This window comes from Heloderma suspectum, chromosome 1 (assembly GCF_057233095.1).
Source record: "Heloderma suspectum isolate Gila_16-S chromosome 1, 16-S_ref, whole genome shotgun sequence".
NCBI classification, from domain to species: Eukaryota; Metazoa; Chordata; class Lepidosauria; order Squamata; family Helodermatidae; genus Heloderma; species Heloderma suspectum.
Genome location: NC_139458.1, coordinates 298,408,979 through 298,428,795, shown reverse-complemented (window position 1 = coordinate 298,428,795; position 19,817 = coordinate 298,408,979). Strand labels below are relative to the sequence as shown.

The window sequence follows — 19,817 nt, the reverse complement described above, 5'->3', positions numbered from 1 at the left end:
AAATGCTTTCACATGGAAGTTAATTACTTAAGAATTAGCTATATGTTATATGCAATGTATGTAATGGGCCTCAGTTCTGTTCCCCTTTGGGGGCAGGGGCAATGTGATTTTTGAGCAGAGAATTGTCAAGCCTTCTCCACTCAAAATGCCCTGCCCATACAAAACTGCTTTTCTTTTTTAAAAATGGCATTGAAACTGTGTTACATATATTTGCACTTAATATGTAGTTAGCCTTTAGAAGGGTAGTAGAAATCATTATGTGATAATGTTATCAATTCAGTTGAGCTCGTTTAGAATGTGCATATTTGTGCATAAATATTTTCCCCATCAAATACACATCCCTGCCTCAGGGCAAAATAACATATTAATTTTGCTGCATAGTTCTGGCCTTGATTTACAATGTGACGTGTCATTTGATCCTTACTTACCAGGCAAGGCAAAATTTCAATTTACCAGCATAAGAAGAAGCAAAAGTGGATGGGGTGGGGGCTGAATAACCTGCCTCAATAAGTCTCAGTTAGCCAGAGAGAGGTAAACAGGAAATAAGTTTCTCTCAGAATAAATGTACAGTAAAAGGGGAGCACATGACTTTATCAGATACACTTGGATTAGCACCACCCTTTCTGTGCTCATTCAGTATCCAAAGCCTACTGAAACACATTTTCTGAAGGGGAAGTTATGTTTTACAGTCATGCGCATAATGAAACCTCAACATTATGTAATGAAAGGTGTTTCCCACATCTGGAACCCAGCAGGAGGAGATGCCTGCTGGGCTGATTTAGAACAAGAAAAACAGCCAGTGTCTCAAGAGTTAAGCACTCCCTCCTCACCACCTGTCTTCCACTTAAAATACTTTTTCTTGAGGGGTGGGCTTCATGACATGCGCTTGTACATAGCATGCCATTTGCCCCTGAACTCTCATACCTTGTGCTCTAAGAGCATGGAATTGGTTTGAAATCTGGACCCTGTAAGTGACTGACCACATTATGCATGTAGATACCTTATTCATTTATGGTCTATTTTAGAGTAAATCCCCTTCCTATTGCTGTACTTTACTGCAAACACATGGCAGATGACATTTGCATACCCTGAAGAAAAACCTATTTCACCAAGTAATGTCAAGTTTGTACTTACCCGAATATATACATTTACTGGAGTATTATATGGCATGAGGTCAGGATACAGAGTAACTACCCGTATTTTCACATCTTGCCCGGGTTTATATACAGACTTGTCCATCTGGATGAAGACTGAGAAGCTTTTGTCCTCAAACGAAAGGTCAGTGAGGTTAGAAAACAGCAGTCGACCTTCTGAATACCCTTTGACTAGTAAATCACAGTTAAGAGAGCTACTGCCCATGGGAAGCTGGGGAGAAAAAAGACAGTTCATCATTATTATTGTTATATTTATTTCTAAATGCTCCTGGAGACAGTGGAACAATAATTAAACTTACCAAAACAAAAACAAAGGATGACAAAAACAAAGGCAGCAATCCTGCGCTCCCTTGCCTGGGACTAAATGCCACTGAATACAGTGGGGCTTATATCGAAGTAAACTGTTGTACTGTAAAATTACAACTAACTAAAGCTACAGCGATACTCCAAATAAATGTTTTATCACTTCAAAACCAACAGGGTTTTTCACTAGCGTTCAGACGTTAGTTGATGCTTCATAAACCATGGATGAACACCATGGACATTTGCTGCTGCCTTGCCCCTCTCTTCACATCACATGCCAACTTCAGCACAGAAATCATGGCTTGCCAGAGTTCCCTATTAAGTCCAAATTAGGCTCAGTGCAATTAACACTGGTTTGTCACCTGACATTAAGGCATAGTTGTGCAGTTTGGATATGACAGGGAACTCTGGCTAAATGCAAACCAGGATCTTCATGCCAAAACTGGTGAACAAGGGGAGGGGCGAGAGAGGAGCGCTTGCCCATAAACCATAGTTTATGAAGCCTTGGGATGATTGTCCTGAAATTGCCTATATGAGCACATCAGCTTGAAGCTGACTGGAAATGAAGTTCTTTTTAAAGCACTGGTGCACATTTTGACAGTAGATCTCTTTCAATCGCTTCTTCCTCTTTTTTTTTCTGTGCCTCTCCTCCATGCAGTTTGCATAATTACTTCATCTTTTTCCAATTGTGCATATTTGGGATCTTTATCAAACAGCCTCTAGTCCACAGTGATCTTCTTAGCTGCAGGCACACAGGGATGGGAGTTGTAGTCCTTGACACTTGGAGGGGTAGGCGACCTGGTACCCTCTAAATGTTTTTGACTTCAAATCCCATCTGCCCCAGCCAGCATGGCCATTGGGCCAGGTTGGAGAAAGCTGGTCTATGGACTAGGCAGCTTTACAGCTGTTTTATTTTTGAAGTCTGGGTCCTGCAACCTGTTTTACCTCTTCATTTTTTTAATGGGCTCATTTGTGGCTTCAAACCAATAACAGAAATCTACATGGTCTGTGTTTGTTTAGAATGACACTGTGGTCTTATCTGTTAATATTATCAGATTTGGTACAGTTGTGTTTTCATCTTGCATCTGGTACAGTTGTGTTTTCATCTTGCGTATTTGCCAACAGTTAGTCTCATTAACAGATTAGTAAGAAAGCAAGATAAAAATATTTATGTCTCTTCTTACAGCACATCCCCTACCCACACTTATTCAGAAGCAAGTCCAACTGTGTTTAACGGCATTTGCTCCCATGCAAACGTGCACAGGGCTGCGGTCTCCGTTACTTTCTGGAACTTTCAGAACTATTACCAGTGCAGATGAATACTTCCCAGAAACACAATAATTTATTTTTAGTTTCGAAAGTTTGCACAAAAGTGTTGCGGGTGGAAAATTTTGGCTAAGTGAAGAAAATAGGAGGTAGCAAAAGACAATCAATTTTTCTCTCCCTCCCATTATAAAATGTAAAATGTGTAAACTGTAAATTGTGAATACACTGAGCATATATATTATACAAGTGTACTTGTCGGGGAGCTAGGACTCACTGGGGCTCCTTCTCAAGTGTACAGTTGGTGAGAAACAAGGGTTTGCTTTTGCATAATGTCTGAAACAGCCCTCAGTTGTAGCATGGACAGATTTTCTTTCTAGCAAAGACAAACAAAGCTGGGATGCAATCCAACTCCATCAATGGGAACTTTTTCATGATTTTAATAAGAGATGGATCATAGCCCAAATGTAATTACTACCTCATAGGAAATGGCATGAAACACATTTTTAAAGGAAGAAAAAAATGTTTCTTATTTAAACGTTTCTTATATAAATGCATATGTTAATATATATATATATATATATATATATATATAATATAGAAACTTATTTATTACTGCATGCTTTTCATTTACACAGATATTTTTAAAAAGTGTATAATTGAAGTAGAACATAAAGATTCTAATTATTGCTGTCACCCAATTAAAGATATCGGAGGAACAGTCCTATGGCTCCCAGATATTGTCTGAGGAGCCAGAGGATAGTGGGGATCCCTCCCACTGAGGTCGGAGACAGCGCTCCAACCTCAGAAGGGGGAGTCGGAGAGCTGACCCCCACCTTCCCCGACCCCTCACAACCAGCATGGAAAGAACCACATCAGCTGGCCTCCAAGGTCAAAGAATTGACCTCGGAGAGGGGAAAAGGGGGGCGTTCCAGTGGGCAGGGAAGGGAGGAGGCCAGAGAGGCCAGGATACAAACTATCCTGAAGCCTCTTCCAGCCTTCTTCCCTCCACCTTTGGAGCACTGTTGCTAGACAGATGAAAAAGACAGTCTAGCAAAAAACACAATTATTGGAGGACAGGGAGGTGAAGATTACTTCAGCTGTTCCTCCTGCCCTGCTGGCTTCAGCCCTGCCACAACCCATAGCACTGTGCCCTTAGGCGATAAAAATCATATGACACTGAATGTCAGGAGCCAAGGAAAAGAAAGCTAAGGGTGGCACTCCATAAATCCTTGCCCCACCTAAGGGAAGCCCCTCTTTTTTTACCTTTGTTTCCTTTGTTCCGTGCTGGCACTAAGGATGCATGGTCCCCCTGCTTGTGTTTCAGATTTAGGCTTTCTTCACACGGAGCTTTTATCCTGCAATTGAAATTGCTCCTTCATGGAAGTTTGCAGGCTCTTTACATGACGCCGTGAACCTCCAAGGCATCTCCTGCACTATAAATGCCCTTTGTTCCGTTTTTAAATAGATCACAGATAATAAGCTATCAAATTACCCCATTGTGTTCTGCTTGAGTTCCCTCCATGAAAAGAGGAAAAGCGGCAAGAAGAGGAGCGAGATCAATGAAAGATAATGGAAGACTCAGATATGGGGAGAAGGAGGGGGACAGGGGAGGGGGGAAAGGAAGCAGGTGAAAAAGGGAGTCGTCATGATCCTGCATTTAAAATAGAAGCAGAAAGCCCAGTTTTAAATGCAGGATTTTAGGCTGGTGAAGAGCTGCCCAGAGTGTAAGGAAGGAAAGGACCATAACAAAAGACAATTTAATTCTCTCTCCTTCCTGCCCACTTTAGTTTCCACTGCTGCTATCCCTTTCCTTTCCCCCTCTTCAAACTAAAGCATCACCACACAGCCTCTCCAGCTCACAAACACCTCACTTCTCATTTCCCTCTCTATCTTTCCCTTCTCTGAAACAGGCTTTCAGAGAAAGCCTGTTTCAGAGAAACGGTTAACCATTAAATTACCTTTTGTTACATTTTCTCAATAAAAACTCAGTTTCTGGACAGTTCTAAACTCATCTCTGTCGCTCTCCCTGAGTACTTTACAAAGACACTCCGCAACTGACATTACATCCCAAACTCATGCATGCTGTGCTCTTGTGTATTTTGGTAAATGTGCTACTTTCTGGGCCAGGTTTACCAAGCAGACAGGTAGCAGAATAGAGCCAGACTTACACTGGGAGAAGGATCCTTTAGCATTTGAGCTACGTCCTCCAGTCATTTGTGTTCTAGAAGGGCGCATTCCCTAAACATGGAGAAGCAGTTTGCAGATGTGTATGGAGACACATGGCCCAAGCAAGCATGGTAGCACTTCTACGCCAGTAAAGGAAGATGGACTTAAAATGCAGCAAAATCGTGATTCTCTCTGTCTCTCAATGCCTTTCCCTTCTTTCTTACAAGGAAGAACGGAGGGGACAAGGGAGAAGCCAGGAACTATCCCCCCCCCCCATGTGCTAGGTTTCTACATGCAGTGAGTTTGACCGGGGAAAGCATTCAGATATAAGACTTCTCTTTCAGCATTCTGAAATGGGACAGTCTGGGAGGAGTCTACTATGTTCTTTTCAATGTATGAATTAATTACTGTGAGGCATGTGTATCATTAGAATGTGGCTCACATCTAAAATGTGTATTAATTTATGTGAATCTATTTTAAATACTTATCAAATACTTATGAAGTTTTATATTCTCATATCTTTCTTTGCTATCATTATGAAGAAATATAATCCTAGAAGCAATGTTAATTTCATATCCTTATTGACCTCAGTTGCCATTACACATGCTGGGAACACTGCTTTTGTTTTTTAATGTTATTGATCTGGGAACACTGTTTTGAATGCCTGTTTTAGCTTTAATTATAGTCAGGTGGGAGTTGTCTTCTTAAACCTTCTAAAAACATGTCAAACTTTTGTATTTTAGTTTATATCTCTCAGTTGGCTCAACGAATGTCCTTTCTGATTAGCAATGAAACTAACTTATGCCATAAACAAGATAAAAATGTCAAAGGTAAGCAAATGAAAGAGAGAACATCTATTCAGAAAACATTTTGCATGCGTCTCTAATATTTCATGAAAATACTTACAGCTGGAAGAACGAGTGTCTCAAATGAATCTATATTTAAAAAGGAAAAGGAAAAAGAATTAACCCACTTCCTGCTTCTCACATACCAGATACCCTCCCTGTCCAGCAAATCCATCCTTACAATACACTTGTTTAAACGCACTGTTCAGGCCTGCTCTGTTACATCATCTGTGCTTTTTCTTGTACTTCAACAGTGGGACATCCAGTGCTTCTTGTAAACACACTTTCTGTGGGTAGAGGGAATATCCTCTGGGCTTACTGCAGGCCCCATAAAGACAGCAGCAGCAGATCTGGGAGGAGCCTTTAAGATGTTCTAGGATCTCTCTTGACCCACCAACAAGAGATGAGCTAGGAACCACATTCCTCCTGCATAAGGAGGAGCCCCTTCAGGCTAATGTAATTCAGTGACTGGACAGAGGAGAGGCACACAGCTGGGCTAGCCCTGCCCTGACAACTATGCATTGAGCATGGCTTTCTGAAGAGGATTCCTTACACATGAGCAACAGAGGCTCCTTTTCAGACATCCACACTCAATGCACAATTGTCAGTAGCAGGGCTAACCTGATCATGCAACATCAGGGGCAGGGCCCCTCCCTCCAGTAACACGTGAAGGGGGCTCTAGTGACCACTGCATCCACCGCCATTTGGATGCACATTTCCTACGGAGCCAGGCGTGCTACACATCTAGTAAGGGCAACAGCCGTGGCAGGAGGAACACCAGAATGCTGGGAAGGAGCTTTAACAGCATGTCTCCCCAGCATCTCTTGTGGCCACCCCGCCACCAAAAGCTGAGTTAATTACATCGTTTTCTATTGTTAGAATGTGCTGAAAGCTGTCTTGGGGAATCGTTTGATCTAAAGGTGTGGTACTGATATTTAAAATACATAATGTATGAGAATTAAAAATGCAGAAAGCACAATCCTATGCATGTTTAGACAGAAAGAAGTCCAAGAATTCCCAGAATCCCTTCAGCCAGCATGTCTAAGCATGCCTAGGATTGTGCCCATAATGTCTGTGAATCCAAGGTCACATTTTGCAGTACAGGAGTCTTGTTCTCTTTATGATTTTAGCTGCACAATCAAAAAGTGCTACACCCCATTTGTGAGGCCGTGATATATAAAAACCTGTACCCATTGTCTGATTTCTTCTTAAAACTACATAACACCACCACAACTCAGGGAAGAGGGTAGCCTGAAACAATAGTCTTAAAGATAAACTATGAGGCTGAGATACAAGGATTGGTAAAGGAATTGTCAAAAGAATTGATTCCTAAATCCCACTGACCTCATTCCCATGAAATAACTGAATCCTAATTCCTACAGACTTGTAATGACAAGTATTTGATACTTAACTGGTTTGACTTTGAAATTCTATTCTTAAAGTGTCTTCTTTCTGTTACGCAAAGTATCTTCAGCAAAGCTGTCAGCTTTGGCAGGAATAAGTGCAAAACCAGAGCCTTATCATTAGAAATAACAATTACCCAATGGAATGGGAAACCTGATTTTTATCATGATTTATATAATCAAACCACACTGTGATATAGTTTAAATCTTTATGCGCTCTCAAATAAACTGACCCCATATTTATGTTTACACCATCACTCAAAAACCACTGTCAAGTTGATACTCTTTCACTTATGCTGGCCTACGTCTCATTTTGGAATATGCCCAGAAACTAATTTTTTTTGAGTCATGGAAAAAAACATGGATAACATGCATAGGGTTGTATCCAATGCTGTCCTTCCACCAGTGGAACAGTCATGGCTGACAGATCAAATTCTGCCTCCCCCCCTGCAACCTCCATGCATCAGAGCAGATTGGGGGGAGGATGCTGGGGAGATGCAGGGATGAGGAGGGATTGACTTTGAAGTCCACTCATGTAACATTGGTTTTGGCTCACAGTCCACACATACATTCTCCATGTTATGATGGCTAGCTTATCAGGTTCTTCCCATTTTCAGATGGGGTAAATAGCATGTCTAGGAAAAGCTGGTATACGTGCCAGAAACCTGCTTTACCTGTGTTTTCAAATATTCTGATATGAAAGCTGTGGTGAATTGTGTCCTTTTAAGGGATGTGACAACAGCCACTTCCCATCCCTGCCTAAATCCCTCTCTCCATCTGCACCCAGCATCTTATAAACAATAACTGTAAACAATAAAATGTTGTACGTTATGAGGTTTTGCATGCCTCTCTGCTTCCTGACTCTGACAACTTTCAAGGAAGTTAGACCATGAGTATATCTGTCTCCTGAACCCACAGATAAGTGATAAATAATATTATAGTTATTCCTCCAGTCACCTCCCCACACTGGAAGCTGCTTCTTTCGTCCCTCTTCCTGACAGATCTGTGAGTGAGCAGCAGTAATTTCAATCACTGCTCATCACAATGACCACCAGAATCAGCACAGGAGTCAGAGCTCTAAATGCTCATAACAGATACTCCCTTAGGCTGCAGATCTATACACATTTACCTGGGAGCAAGTTCCATTGAACTCAATTAGACTTACTTCTGATATCTATAGGATTGGCCTATTAATTAGTGTTCATGAGTGTCTTTTCTCATTATACGCATGCCCATATATAGATTCCAAGATACACACATCTAAGGGACCTTTTAACATTGATGACAGCACATATAGGCAGATTTATCCCCAACAAACACATAGAGGTCTGTACCAAAACGATAAAATTGGTTTTCTTAAGCAGAAATTAAAGTGTATGGATGAACAATCCTGGGGAAATAGATTGTTGCAATAATCATAGTAAGGTGCTTGTATAAATTCTAATACAGACTCACTCAGTTCATATAATAAGATGAACTGTCCTAGGTATGTTAAACAAGTAAAGCACAGAGCAAAATGGATAAGATACTAGTCCATGCATAGAGTCTGAAATGTGGGGGAAATAGTTCCAAAAATCCACTCGGTGCCTGAACCGAGGACTGTTATGCATGGAAAATTGGCTTGAGGACATGTGTGGTGAGTCTGGATTTGAAAGAGGTTGGGCTGTGGTTCTGAGAAGCTGCAAGGGTCAGACCAAAGAAAACTGGGAGCCCTAAAGCAAGTGGGAGAGAGAAAGAAGAGGTCTGGGAAGGGGAGTTTGCAGGGTTGAGGAGGAAAAGGAGGTTCTAGAGGTTTGTCTCTGAACATGGTCTAGTTCTTGAATGCAGTCAGTCACTATGACAAGAGAGAAGGGTAACTCAAACTGGCAGGCCTGGCCCTAGGCTTCCTGCTGCCTCAAGCGAGGCAGCAGTGCCGCCCCTGTTGCTGGCGCCACAACCACCCCGCTTCTTCTGGAGGGCAACAGTGGCGGACGCGGCAGCAGCTCCTCCCCTCTGTCCCTGTTCACTGGCCACAGGGACCTCCTGGGAGAGTCAGCTGAACTATTGCAAGAGGTCCCAGCCGTTCTCGTGATATTTTGACCAACCCGGGCAGGAGGCCCCTGAGCTGGGAAAGGAGGTAGAAGTGGCCGGCCAGGAGGCCGGCTGGCAAGCAGGCGGACACTGGAGGAGGAGGCTGTTCCTCCCCTCCCTACCTTCTTCCCCAGCTGCAGGGGCCTTCTGGGAGAGTCGGCTGAAATACAGTGAGAGGTCCCATCCGTAACCTCTTGTGATATTTTGGCCGACTCTGCCAGGGGGCCCCTGCGGCTGGGGAAGAAGGTAGAAGTGTTTGGCCAGCGAGCAGGGAGGCAGGCGGGCACCAGAGGAGGCAGTGGTTCTTCCTCCCCTCCTTCCCCAGCTGCAGTGGTTGCCTCCTGGGAGAGTTGACTGAAATATTGTGAAAGGTCCCAGCTGCAATATTTTGGCTAACTCTGCCAGGATGCCCCCGCAACTGGGGAAGATGGTAGAAATGGCTGGCCACAAGGCCAGCCAGTGAGCAGGGAGGCGGGTGGGTGGATGGGTGCTGGAGGAGGCAGCAGCAGCAGCATGGTGCGATGAGAGGGAGAAAGAAAGAGAGTGGCTGGCCAGCTGGCAAGCAAGCAGGCAGGCAGCCGCAGGCCCTTTGGTTGGGGAGAGCAGCACAATTCACCACTCTTCCCATTCTGCGTCACCTGATGTGCTGGCCCTGCAGACCCATTGTAGGGCCGGCCCTGCAGACCAGGTAGCTATACTAAAACACACTCGCACCAATTTCTAGTTCCTTGTGAGCAACCTGCTTCCCTTCAAGATATCTAATAGATCAAATTGCTACACACTCACACAAACACACAATACGAAAGAGAGTACAGAGGGGAAGGCTATAATTTGTAAAAGGCCTCCAGAAAGATAGAAGGACATTTAAAGATACCTTTCCTGGGATCCTGATGGATCCTTCTTGGAGATGGAGCAGGGGTGTGGAGAAACTCCTGAGATCGCAGCAGAACAGAGCACAGCATTTGGGCTAGTCTATTGGCTAGTGACCTTTTTCGCTAAAGCAGGGAGCTAAGCAGCCAGACCTCGGTGGTCTCGAATAAGGGGGTAGCAAGGCTACATTGCAGAACCTCGGCATTCCATGGCTTAGATTTATTTCAGCGGAGGAGTGAGAGCCAACAGACACAACCAAGAATAACAGGGCTTGTCATGCAACCAGACAGCAGCAGTATTGGGCCCTCTGGAGGCTATGGAACTAACCATGCAGAAGGGAGTAAGTGTGGTCCCCGGCTTATGTCGAGGAAGCCAGGAAACTAAGTAATTTTAGCAGAATGGGACCAGTATGGGTTACCAGAACACGGAGGGCTTAAAGCTCTGGGCTTTTTATAGATGTTATATCCAACACTGGTTCTGCCAAATATTTTATTTTAAATGAAAGAAATCTGTTGATTTTCTTTTCTGACACAGGGAAGGAAAATCCCACAACGCTTTTAACCACCCATAAATATATCTGTTCAACCGATTCATAAACCACACATCATTTTTGCAGGGTAATGAACTGCAAACATAAAATGCAATCTTCACATATCAATTGACTGGGATGAGAAATGTGTTTATGTGAACTTTGGTTAAATGTATTTTTCCCTGTCCAGTTTGTGTTTTTTTTATAACAGAAAACACATAGATGCTGACACCAAAAACATCCAGCCTCCAAAAGGTTTATAAAGCAAAGCGGGAATGGATTAAGAAGGAGAGTAAGGGGACTATACCCAGCAATAGTCTTCTACTCTCTTCTAAAGGCAAAATAACAGAGGGATAAGCCAAATTATATTCTAGGATGAAATATACACAGCTCTTTGCATGTTGGTCCCACATAATAGGAGGTACAATGAAGATGGAGCGATATCTTTCATCGGCCAACATGTTAATGTGTGAGCTTTCAAATGATATGTATCTGAGAATTAGGGCGCAATCCTATCAGAATGCCTGTCAGCCTCCAAACTCAGAAACTGATGGGTATGTACAGCAGAAGAAGTGTGGAGGCGATCTTTGTGTCCATGCTCATCCCGCTATGCATTTTTGCTAGACAGGCTTTTTCGCCTGTCTAGCTGGGGCTCTGCGGAGCAGGAGGGAAGGAGGCTGGGGAGGCAGGAGGATTCATCATAAGCTGGCCTCCCCAGTCCCCTCCCCTCCCTGCACACAGAACATCCCCCTTTCCCTCCTCTCTGAGGTCACTTTTGCGAGCTCAGATAGGCAGCAGGCGTGGTTCTCTCCCGACCAACTGTGAGGGGTGCGGGGAGCTTGGACTCCTAGATCCAAGGCTGCAGCACTGCCCCCGACCTTGGATCCAGGAATCCAAACTATCCTATGAACCCCCAGATGCTGTCTAGGGGCCATAGGATTACCCTCCCCATGGCTTTCCCATTTTACATGATGAAACATGTCCACAAAATATAAGTTGGTCCAATAAATATCACCTTATTTTGGTGTCTCTTCTTCAGATTATTAGGGCATCTAGATTGCCTTACAAAAAGACTTGTTTTATTTATTTATTTATTTATTTATTTATTTATTATAATTTTATTATTTTCATTTAGCTCTCACCCTTCATTAAAAAAAATCCCTTGGTGGAATTTAATTATTTTAGTATGCAATCCTATACCGACTTACCTGGGAGCAAGCCCAATTTACTTGTGAATAGACATGTATAAAGCCGTGCTGTTAATTGATTAGTAACAACTAGAACTTAAAAAGTGAAGAGACCTATGGTATCTAAAGAGAGTAAAACAGGAAAGAACATAAAGAGCCCTGCTAGATCAAAACAAAGGTCCACTTGCTGCCCACGGTGGCCAACCAGACAGATATCTCTGGGAAGCCCACAATCAATGCTTGACGGCAATAGCTCTCTCCTTAGCACATTGCCTCTGAAGCTGGAGGTTCAATATAGCCATAATGACAAATAGCCAGTGATAAACTCTTGGCCATGGAAGGTCATGCTACCATAAATTGATCCGTCTAAGGACTCTTCACATTTCCTGAAATGTATTAGCACAGATATTTTTCTGAATTGTACCCAACTTTACTAATCCGCTCTGTCAACACAAACAACCTCTAAAGCAGGTTCTAACATGTGGCAAAAGAGAATAGATATCCTTAATACAGGGTTAGTCGAGCACAGAGTTGCAGCAGTTCTAATGGGACTAAGATGCCCATTCTTCTGTGTGCAAATGGCCTACCAGGGGTTTACTTCACCAATGCCATACAAGGGGAACAGGGGGACAATCACTGGAACATCAGTACCAGTGACTGGTGCTAGGGCTAGAGTTGGATGCTGCAACTAGGATTTAGGAGGCAATCTCAAGAACATACAAAGAGCCTTTCTGGATCAGACCAAAGGCCTATCTAATCCAGCATTCCGTTCCTATAGTGGCCAACCAGATGCCTATGGGAAGACCACAAGCAGGACATGAGCACAAGAGCACCCTCCCATTCATGTTTCCCAGCAACTAGTATTCAGAGCCATCCTGCCTCTGATACTGGAGCAAATATAGCTATCATAACTAGTAGCCATTGATAGTCTTATCCTCCATGAATTTTCTAATTCCCTGTCAGAATTGGTCCATGTTGGCAACCATCACTAGGCTTCCTAGTTTAACTATGTGCAGTAGCTAGGTCCCGGATATGCACTGCAGCTGGGGTCTGGCTATCTTCCTTCCTTTTCTTTGTCTTGATTTTTTTAGAGCACAATAGAACAAACTCTCATAAAAAATTCAAGTGCAAAACTTCAAACTTGTTCATGCAGAAACAATAAGCAAAGTTAGGTCTTGCTCTTATTAAAAAAAAGTAAGAAGCTGAGAGCTTAAGAACTTCTCAACCTGGCCAAATTTGAGACTTTATTTTTTAAGCTTCAGTATAATCTTGCTGGCCAAGTGGAAAATAATGCTGTTCCCAAGTGAGTTTCCCATGTTCTCATTGTTCTGCTTAATAATAAATCCAACCAAAAATAATTAAAGCTTCATCCAAAATTATTCAAAGATACTCTTAATTAAGAATTAACTCTTTTTTATTGAAATGTTGCTAAAATTAATCTGCAAAGATATATTTCACAACATTAAATTTCAAACCATGCTTATTTAAAATGATGTTTCTCTAGTTCTATACACAACGTTTATTAGACCTTTAAACACGCACAGTCCTGGTCTGTGTTTGTTCACTGCTGCAAGAACAACTAAAGTTTCCAGTCACTTTGCAAAGACAGTCCCTGAGGCATGTGTCAGATCTTGCCACGGTCAGTGACATATGCCTTGGTTCCATCTACTTTAGACTACTGTAACACACACTACATGGGGCTGCCTTTGAAAACTGTTCAGAAACTTCAGCTGGCTGGTTCAGAATGCTGCGGACAGACTATTGACTGGGGCCAATTATCAAGAGCATGTGATTTCTTTGTTACAACCGCTTCATGGGCTACTAGTCTGTTTCCAGGAACAATTCAAATGCTCATTATGACCTATAAAGCCCTAAACACTTGAGACTAGGCTATTCCAAATATTCCATTCTCCCATGTGAACCTGTCCAGGTTTTCACAATCTCGAGGGAGAAGCCCTTCTCTTAGTGCAGGCACATTTGGTGGGAACACGAGAAAGGGCCTTCTTGGTGGCTATTCCCAAGCTCTCAAACTCCCTGTGTTTTAAATGATTGTTTATGTTTTAATTTTAATTTTGCATTTTATCTTGTATTTTAGAGCTTTTCTACACAAGCCATTTATCATGCTCTCATCATTCCCTCCATAACCCTTAATTGTGAAAGTGAATGGAAGTGCAATTTCCTCTTGTGTATTTGTGCTATTCCGCTATGCCATAGTGCCACCTAGAGGCTATGTAGCAGAAAAGCAGGAAAGGAAATGCTCCTTGTGTAGTATTCGGATCCCAATTCTGCAACAAAACCAAAAGTAGATGCACAGGATTAACATCCCATTAACAGCCTTATGGAGAAAAGCCATTATTGTTTTTAGTCACCCTGAGCACTATTTGTAGCGGAGAGGCGGAATATAAATTTAATAAATAAATAAATACTTCTGGGAAACAATGGAAAACAGCATATAAGGCATCAAAAGTCTGAATTGCTAAAGTAAGCATAAGATCTGGTAAAACTGATTACACCAACTGCTTACCAAAACCAAACGGCAGTTATAAAAAATGTGAATCATGGAGTGTGGTGGTAAATTATATTCTGCTGTTCCAAATATAAATCATAATCGTGATCATAAATGCATTATTGTACATAAATATTGTGCCCTATAAGACAGCTTTCAACAATCCTAGTGTCAACCAGATGTGGACTACAACTCCCATAATCCCCAGCCAGCATAGCCAACAGGGAAGGCTGACATGAGATAATATTTTGTATCTTTCTGCATTTTCTGAAACTTAGTTTGTACTCTTCCACTAATGACTTTTTTTAAAAAAAGTTTATTTGTAGTTTAGAGCATGGGTGGGCAGAAGGTAGATGAGGATCTACTGTGGTGGATCTGCGGGCGATTTGCAGTAGCTCAGCAAGCGGTTCCAACTCCTATTGGTTGAAAAACAGCGACAACAAAAAGCCTCGTTTTCCCTTCTAAATTAGGCTGCTGAAATCAAGACAGCTTGGGGGGAAACAGGAGTAGATGCATGTGCAAAAGAATGTGTCTACAAGCTCCAGTTCCGGTAGTGAGAAAAATATCCTGGGCTCAGAGGTATCTTATTCCCCAATTCTGTGTCTGTTTTCTGCAGCCACTATTTTGCCCCTGGCTTTGGCTGGTGGATCTCAGGGTCCACTAAAATTGAGCTGAATTCTTATCAAAAACTTGTAGGAACTACTTTGCTTTTCATCAGAATCGTGATTTTATTCTCCATCTCAAGATCATCCTGAGCATTTGGGTCAGGAAGATGACAGCACATCCCCACTACTAAATTACTTTGGGGGCCTGGGACTGTCACCCACAGCAATTCTGTGAAGGAGTTTTCCCTTTTCGAGGTATCTAGTTTGTTTGACACTATGCCGTTTTTGATGCAGAGAGTGTCACCTACCCCAGTACACCCTTCCCTGTCCACAAGGTTGCCAATGGCAACCATTAATTAATTTGGGCAATCAGCACGGAAAACCTCTAGTCCACCCTACCACAGAAGTAATACATTATCAAAAAGCCACAAGCAGTACAAGGAGGAAGAAAGTCCCTATTCCAAAATGGTGCCAGGCTATAGCATGCTTAGAGTGGACACAGTGTCAGTCTCTTGGGTTGGAAGGGAAGGGTTGATACAAACAGGTACGCTGCCTACCGCTCTCCCCTGTAAATACAGGAGCAGGGAGCGAGGGAGCCAAGGTTCACGGCCTGCTAGAAACAACTATTGCCAAATCTGCAGATCCTGCCTTTAATAGCTGCAATTATCATATTTAAAATATATAAACTGATTTACTAACATATAATGATGCACATAAAATGTTTACAGGCTTACATCGATTCCACAGTTTTATTTCATTAAACCTCTTACACTACAGTCAGCCAGAAATGCAGATGTGAAAGACACCCTGTCTTTCACATCTTTCAAAGAGACTCTAAATGTGAACACAGCAGCTGCAAGTAACTGATGGATGTAGATCCATAGAGAGGTGAGGCAGGTAAGGAAAAATACTATGGCTCTCTTCACACCTGGCATTTTATCCCACTACAAACTGTTCCTTTTGATTCCAGATCCTTTCCGGGATTTACACTGGCCCTGTATACAGGCATCTCTCATAGCGTGTCCCTCCACTCTATACCTTTTCATGGTTGGGCAGAGCTGCACGGAACAATCAGGACAGAAGGGGGCTGCTGGCTCCATGCCCCCTCCCCTCCCCTGTTCATTGGTTCCTGTAACATGAATGATGGCTCTGCCCCATCCCTCCACAGCAGGAGGGAAGTCAGAAGCCTTCTAGTGGGCTATGTGGATAGTGGGCTATGTGAGCTGGTCCCCTCCTTTCCAACTTTGTGGCAAGGGACAGAGAGTCTTCTCAGTGCCTTACCTCAAGGTTGCTGGCACTGCTATACTTATTTTACTTATTTGAAATCTTTCTTGGCTGTCTTTCAGGGCAGAAGCCCTCCCTCCTGCTAGTCCTTCTCTGTTAAATATGTCAGTGTATGATGGAATTAAATGCAGTATATTGCTTGCACTACTGAGTTTGAAGGGTATACTGATTTCCGGGTTCCCAGCTACAGAAGTAAGAAATCCACAAACGCACTTGTATACAGTCAATGCACCAAGCCATCCCTAGCAGGCCCGCCCTGCCCAAGCGACCGCTTTACGGGGGACACCTTCTTCATTAGATCCAGCTTGCTTCTCCCTCCCCCCCCCACGCTGTTGTTGCTCTTCCCCCTTATTCTGGCTTCCCAACGACCCTGCAAGGTGGGCTAGGAGAAGAGATAGTGGCTGGCTAGGTGGGAGGGAGTACTGTGGAAAACCACCTTAGCATTACTGCCTTATCTAAAACAACTACACACACACACAAAAGGAAACTACTAAAAATGACCATTCCAAGCTTTGCATGTTGAATTTATTCAGGGGAGGAAAAAAGGCACTTTTAATAGCCATTGAATTCCTAACTGTCAAGCCTTTCTCCTATGTGGCTGAGAAGGGAGACTCCCCTATCCACCCTGGGAGGAAAAAAGCCTATCAATCTCGTAAGCAAAAGAGAGAAGAAGCAGTCAGTGAAGTCAATGGGAGGGGGAGGTTCAAAGTAAATACATTGAAGGGGATGGGAGACCTTAAGATTGCTACTCTAAGTAGACTTACAATGCACTCCTATGCATCCCTACTCAGAAGCAAGCCATGCAGATTTCCATGGCACTTACTCCCAGGAAAGGAAAGCCTACACAGGGGGGAAATGGTAATTTCAATAGCAAGCACAGAAAATGCCGGGTTTTCCCCATTCTCAGATAACAGGGAAGAGGGAAGGAAAGTTGTGAGATAGCAGAAGGAGAGTGGTGAGGTTGTTAAAGCTCCTGTGAAAACCAGTGATTAAAGAAGAAGGATCCTGCTAAACAAACAAGGTGTGAAGAGAGCCTATGTGACAGACTGGATTCACATGGTGAGCTCTGCTAGGCAATACAGCTTGGGAAGGGTGGAACAAAATTACTGTCATCATTCCTGACACTGTGAACAAAATAGCACACTGATTCAACAAACATCACAACTGCAGAGAGTCATGATAGTGGGTCCAGTGTTCCTGAATTCACAAGTAATCTTTGGAATGCCACTCAGAAAGTTCCCTCCTGAAAGAGAAATGGGTCTCACATTATCAAAAACTAAGTTACGGTAAGTGTATTCACTAATACAACTGGATATTATGCTGTTCCAGTCTTAAGTGTTGGGAAGATTTATCCTTTGGTGCTATTTTGTGTTGTTTTTGTTTTGTTTTGTTTTAATCAACAAAGAGAAGGGAATGGAAGAGCTTAAATTCATCCTGGCCAGCTACATGCAAAATATTTCTGGTGATGTGTTTGTTCAGAATGATGGTTTCAACTTTTCCAGGACTAACCCTGGAACCTAGCAATGTCTGATGAGTCACCTGGCAGAGTGGGAGAATAAGTAAGTCTTAATGGCATGTTTATATTATAACATAAGATTCAAGCTATCAAACCCTGTTCTTGTTCCATTGCTGTTTAACAACTTAGCATTCATCAGTGTGTTCTAGGATGGCATATAAATTTGGCTGCTTCCAAGCAGGCCACAGATACTGGCGCAGACATTTTTTCTACTGTTTATGTGATCACAGCTTGTCTCAGCTTGTTAGTTATTTGCATAGTCTCTATATGTTTAGTAACTTTTGCTTATGATTTCTTTTTTCCTAGCTCCCTTGTTCAGAGTCAAGATTTCTCCCTTCACTGAGGTAAGCAACCTTCTCTTCTGAGTCTTTCATGACGGGCGGAAGTCAATGCCTTAATGCTTTAATATCACACACTTTCATTTCTGGTTTCAGGATTCTCCTACATCCCTGTGCCATGATATGGAACTAATAGAGTTGTCTCCTTATTATTATACAATGAACAAAGATGGAGGGAGCAATCCTATGGCTGCTAGACAGCGGCTAGACGGCCACAGGATATGCTGTTTTCCAGGAACTGACCTTGGAGCCTGCGCTCTGAGGTCGGTTCCCAGAAAACCAACCTCCCCACACTTCCGTGCTGCCTTGGAGGCAGCACAGAACAGCCCCGTCCTCCGCACTCACAAGAGGAGTGCGGAGCAGCCGGAAAGGGGTGTGGCTGGGGGCATTCCGGGGTGGGGAGAGTGTAGCAGCCTCCTTCCCTGCTCCATGCTCCCACGGCTAGACAGCCACAATCAGCTGTCTAGCCAAAAAAGCAGGGCAGGAGAAGCACGGAGGGAACAATCCCCTCTGTGCTTCTCCTGCCCTGCTTTGGATAGGCAGTCGCCTCCGAGTTTGGAGGCAACCGCCTATCTAGATAGGATTGCGCCCTTAACTAGCTAAAACTGGCACAGAAAATAAAAACAAATTGAGCCATTCACAATTTATATGCCTGAGAGCCAGCTTCACCACATAGGAAAACTAAAGAGAATATCTCTGGACCATTTCATTCATTATACAGCAACAACCCCACATTTGCCACTGAGTGTACATAGGAAGTTAACTCATACGGAGCTCAGACCCTTTATCCATCTAGCCCAATACTGTCGACACTGTCTGGCAGTAGCTCTCCACGGTTTCAGGCAGGATTCCTTCCTAGTCCTACCTGGAGATGCCGGGGATTGAACCTGTTGCAAAGCAGGAGTCTGCCACTAAGCTTCGGCCTCTCCCATGTACCTCAACAGAGAGCCAAAGACAATCCAGCTATAAGTGTACATGAATGACACACAGGATTTTTGAAGCATCTTTTTGTTGCAACAACACCTTACCTTTTTAAGGTGTACTCCTAAAAGAATGTAATGTGTGAAGCAGGCCTCCCATCATCAGCTGAAAATTCTATCTATGAACCATGCCAAGGTTTTTTAGCCCCTCATCTTGGCAACCTGTAGTCCCACGTGCATCCTTGGCTTTCTCATTTTCAATCCCTCTTACAAAGCACCTTTATTATGAGAACTGCTCTCATGAACTGCACAAGCAGGCCACGCCAGCCAGAGTCTCATTCTGTTAGCCTGGCTCTGGGTCACACTTCCAAAGACTTTCTTTTATACCCAGGTGTCTCTAGAAACCTAGTAATTGATTCAACAGATAGATGCCCCTGTGCCTAGAGAGAATACAATGCCCTTCCCAGATCAGACTGCACTGATGAGCTGAAGCTTCTCCAAAGTATAAATCAAGCAGAAAGGCATCCTCTTGAATCTCAATGCAAAATATGTCTGATTTTTTTTTAAATACTTTGAAAAGAATCAAAATGGCTCCTTCATGAAGACTAATAAAAGCATTAAAAATACTCTAAACAACTTATCGTATGCCATGCCAGGTGGTACCTCCTGCCACGGCACCAATATTTTAACTTATATAGCCTAGGGAATAAAATCTGTCTCTCTTACTAGGCTTCATTTGAAATACTGTGGACATTTCAGTTATGTAGCCATGCTAAATTTTAACATAGCTTTTAACATAGCTTTGGGCAATTACAACCACATTAAAGCATCGTTCCTTCCTCTGGCTTTTTGTGT

At 43.0% G+C, this 19,817-nt stretch overlaps 1 protein-coding gene across 4 annotated transcripts in view; it reads right to left on the bottom strand.

Moving 5' to 3' along the window:
- Positions 1-19,817, bottom strand: part of CD109 (CD109 molecule) — a 107,573-nt gene that overhangs the window by 76,820 nt on the left and 10,936 nt on the right. For all 4 annotated transcript variants that reach the window (XR_014786600.1, XR_014786601.1, XM_084826943.1 and 1 more), the window contains exons 3-4: positions 5,796-5,824; positions 1,135-1,365 (exon numbers count right to left, since the gene is read on the bottom strand). Coding sequence is in view for 2 of the 4 variants with exons in the window: in XM_084826943.1 (XP_084683069.1) it covers positions 1,135-1,365; positions 5,796-5,824 (260 nt within the window). In the remaining 2 variants the exon portion in view is untranslated. The remainder of the gene's footprint in view (positions 1-1,134; positions 1,366-5,795; positions 5,825-19,817) is intronic.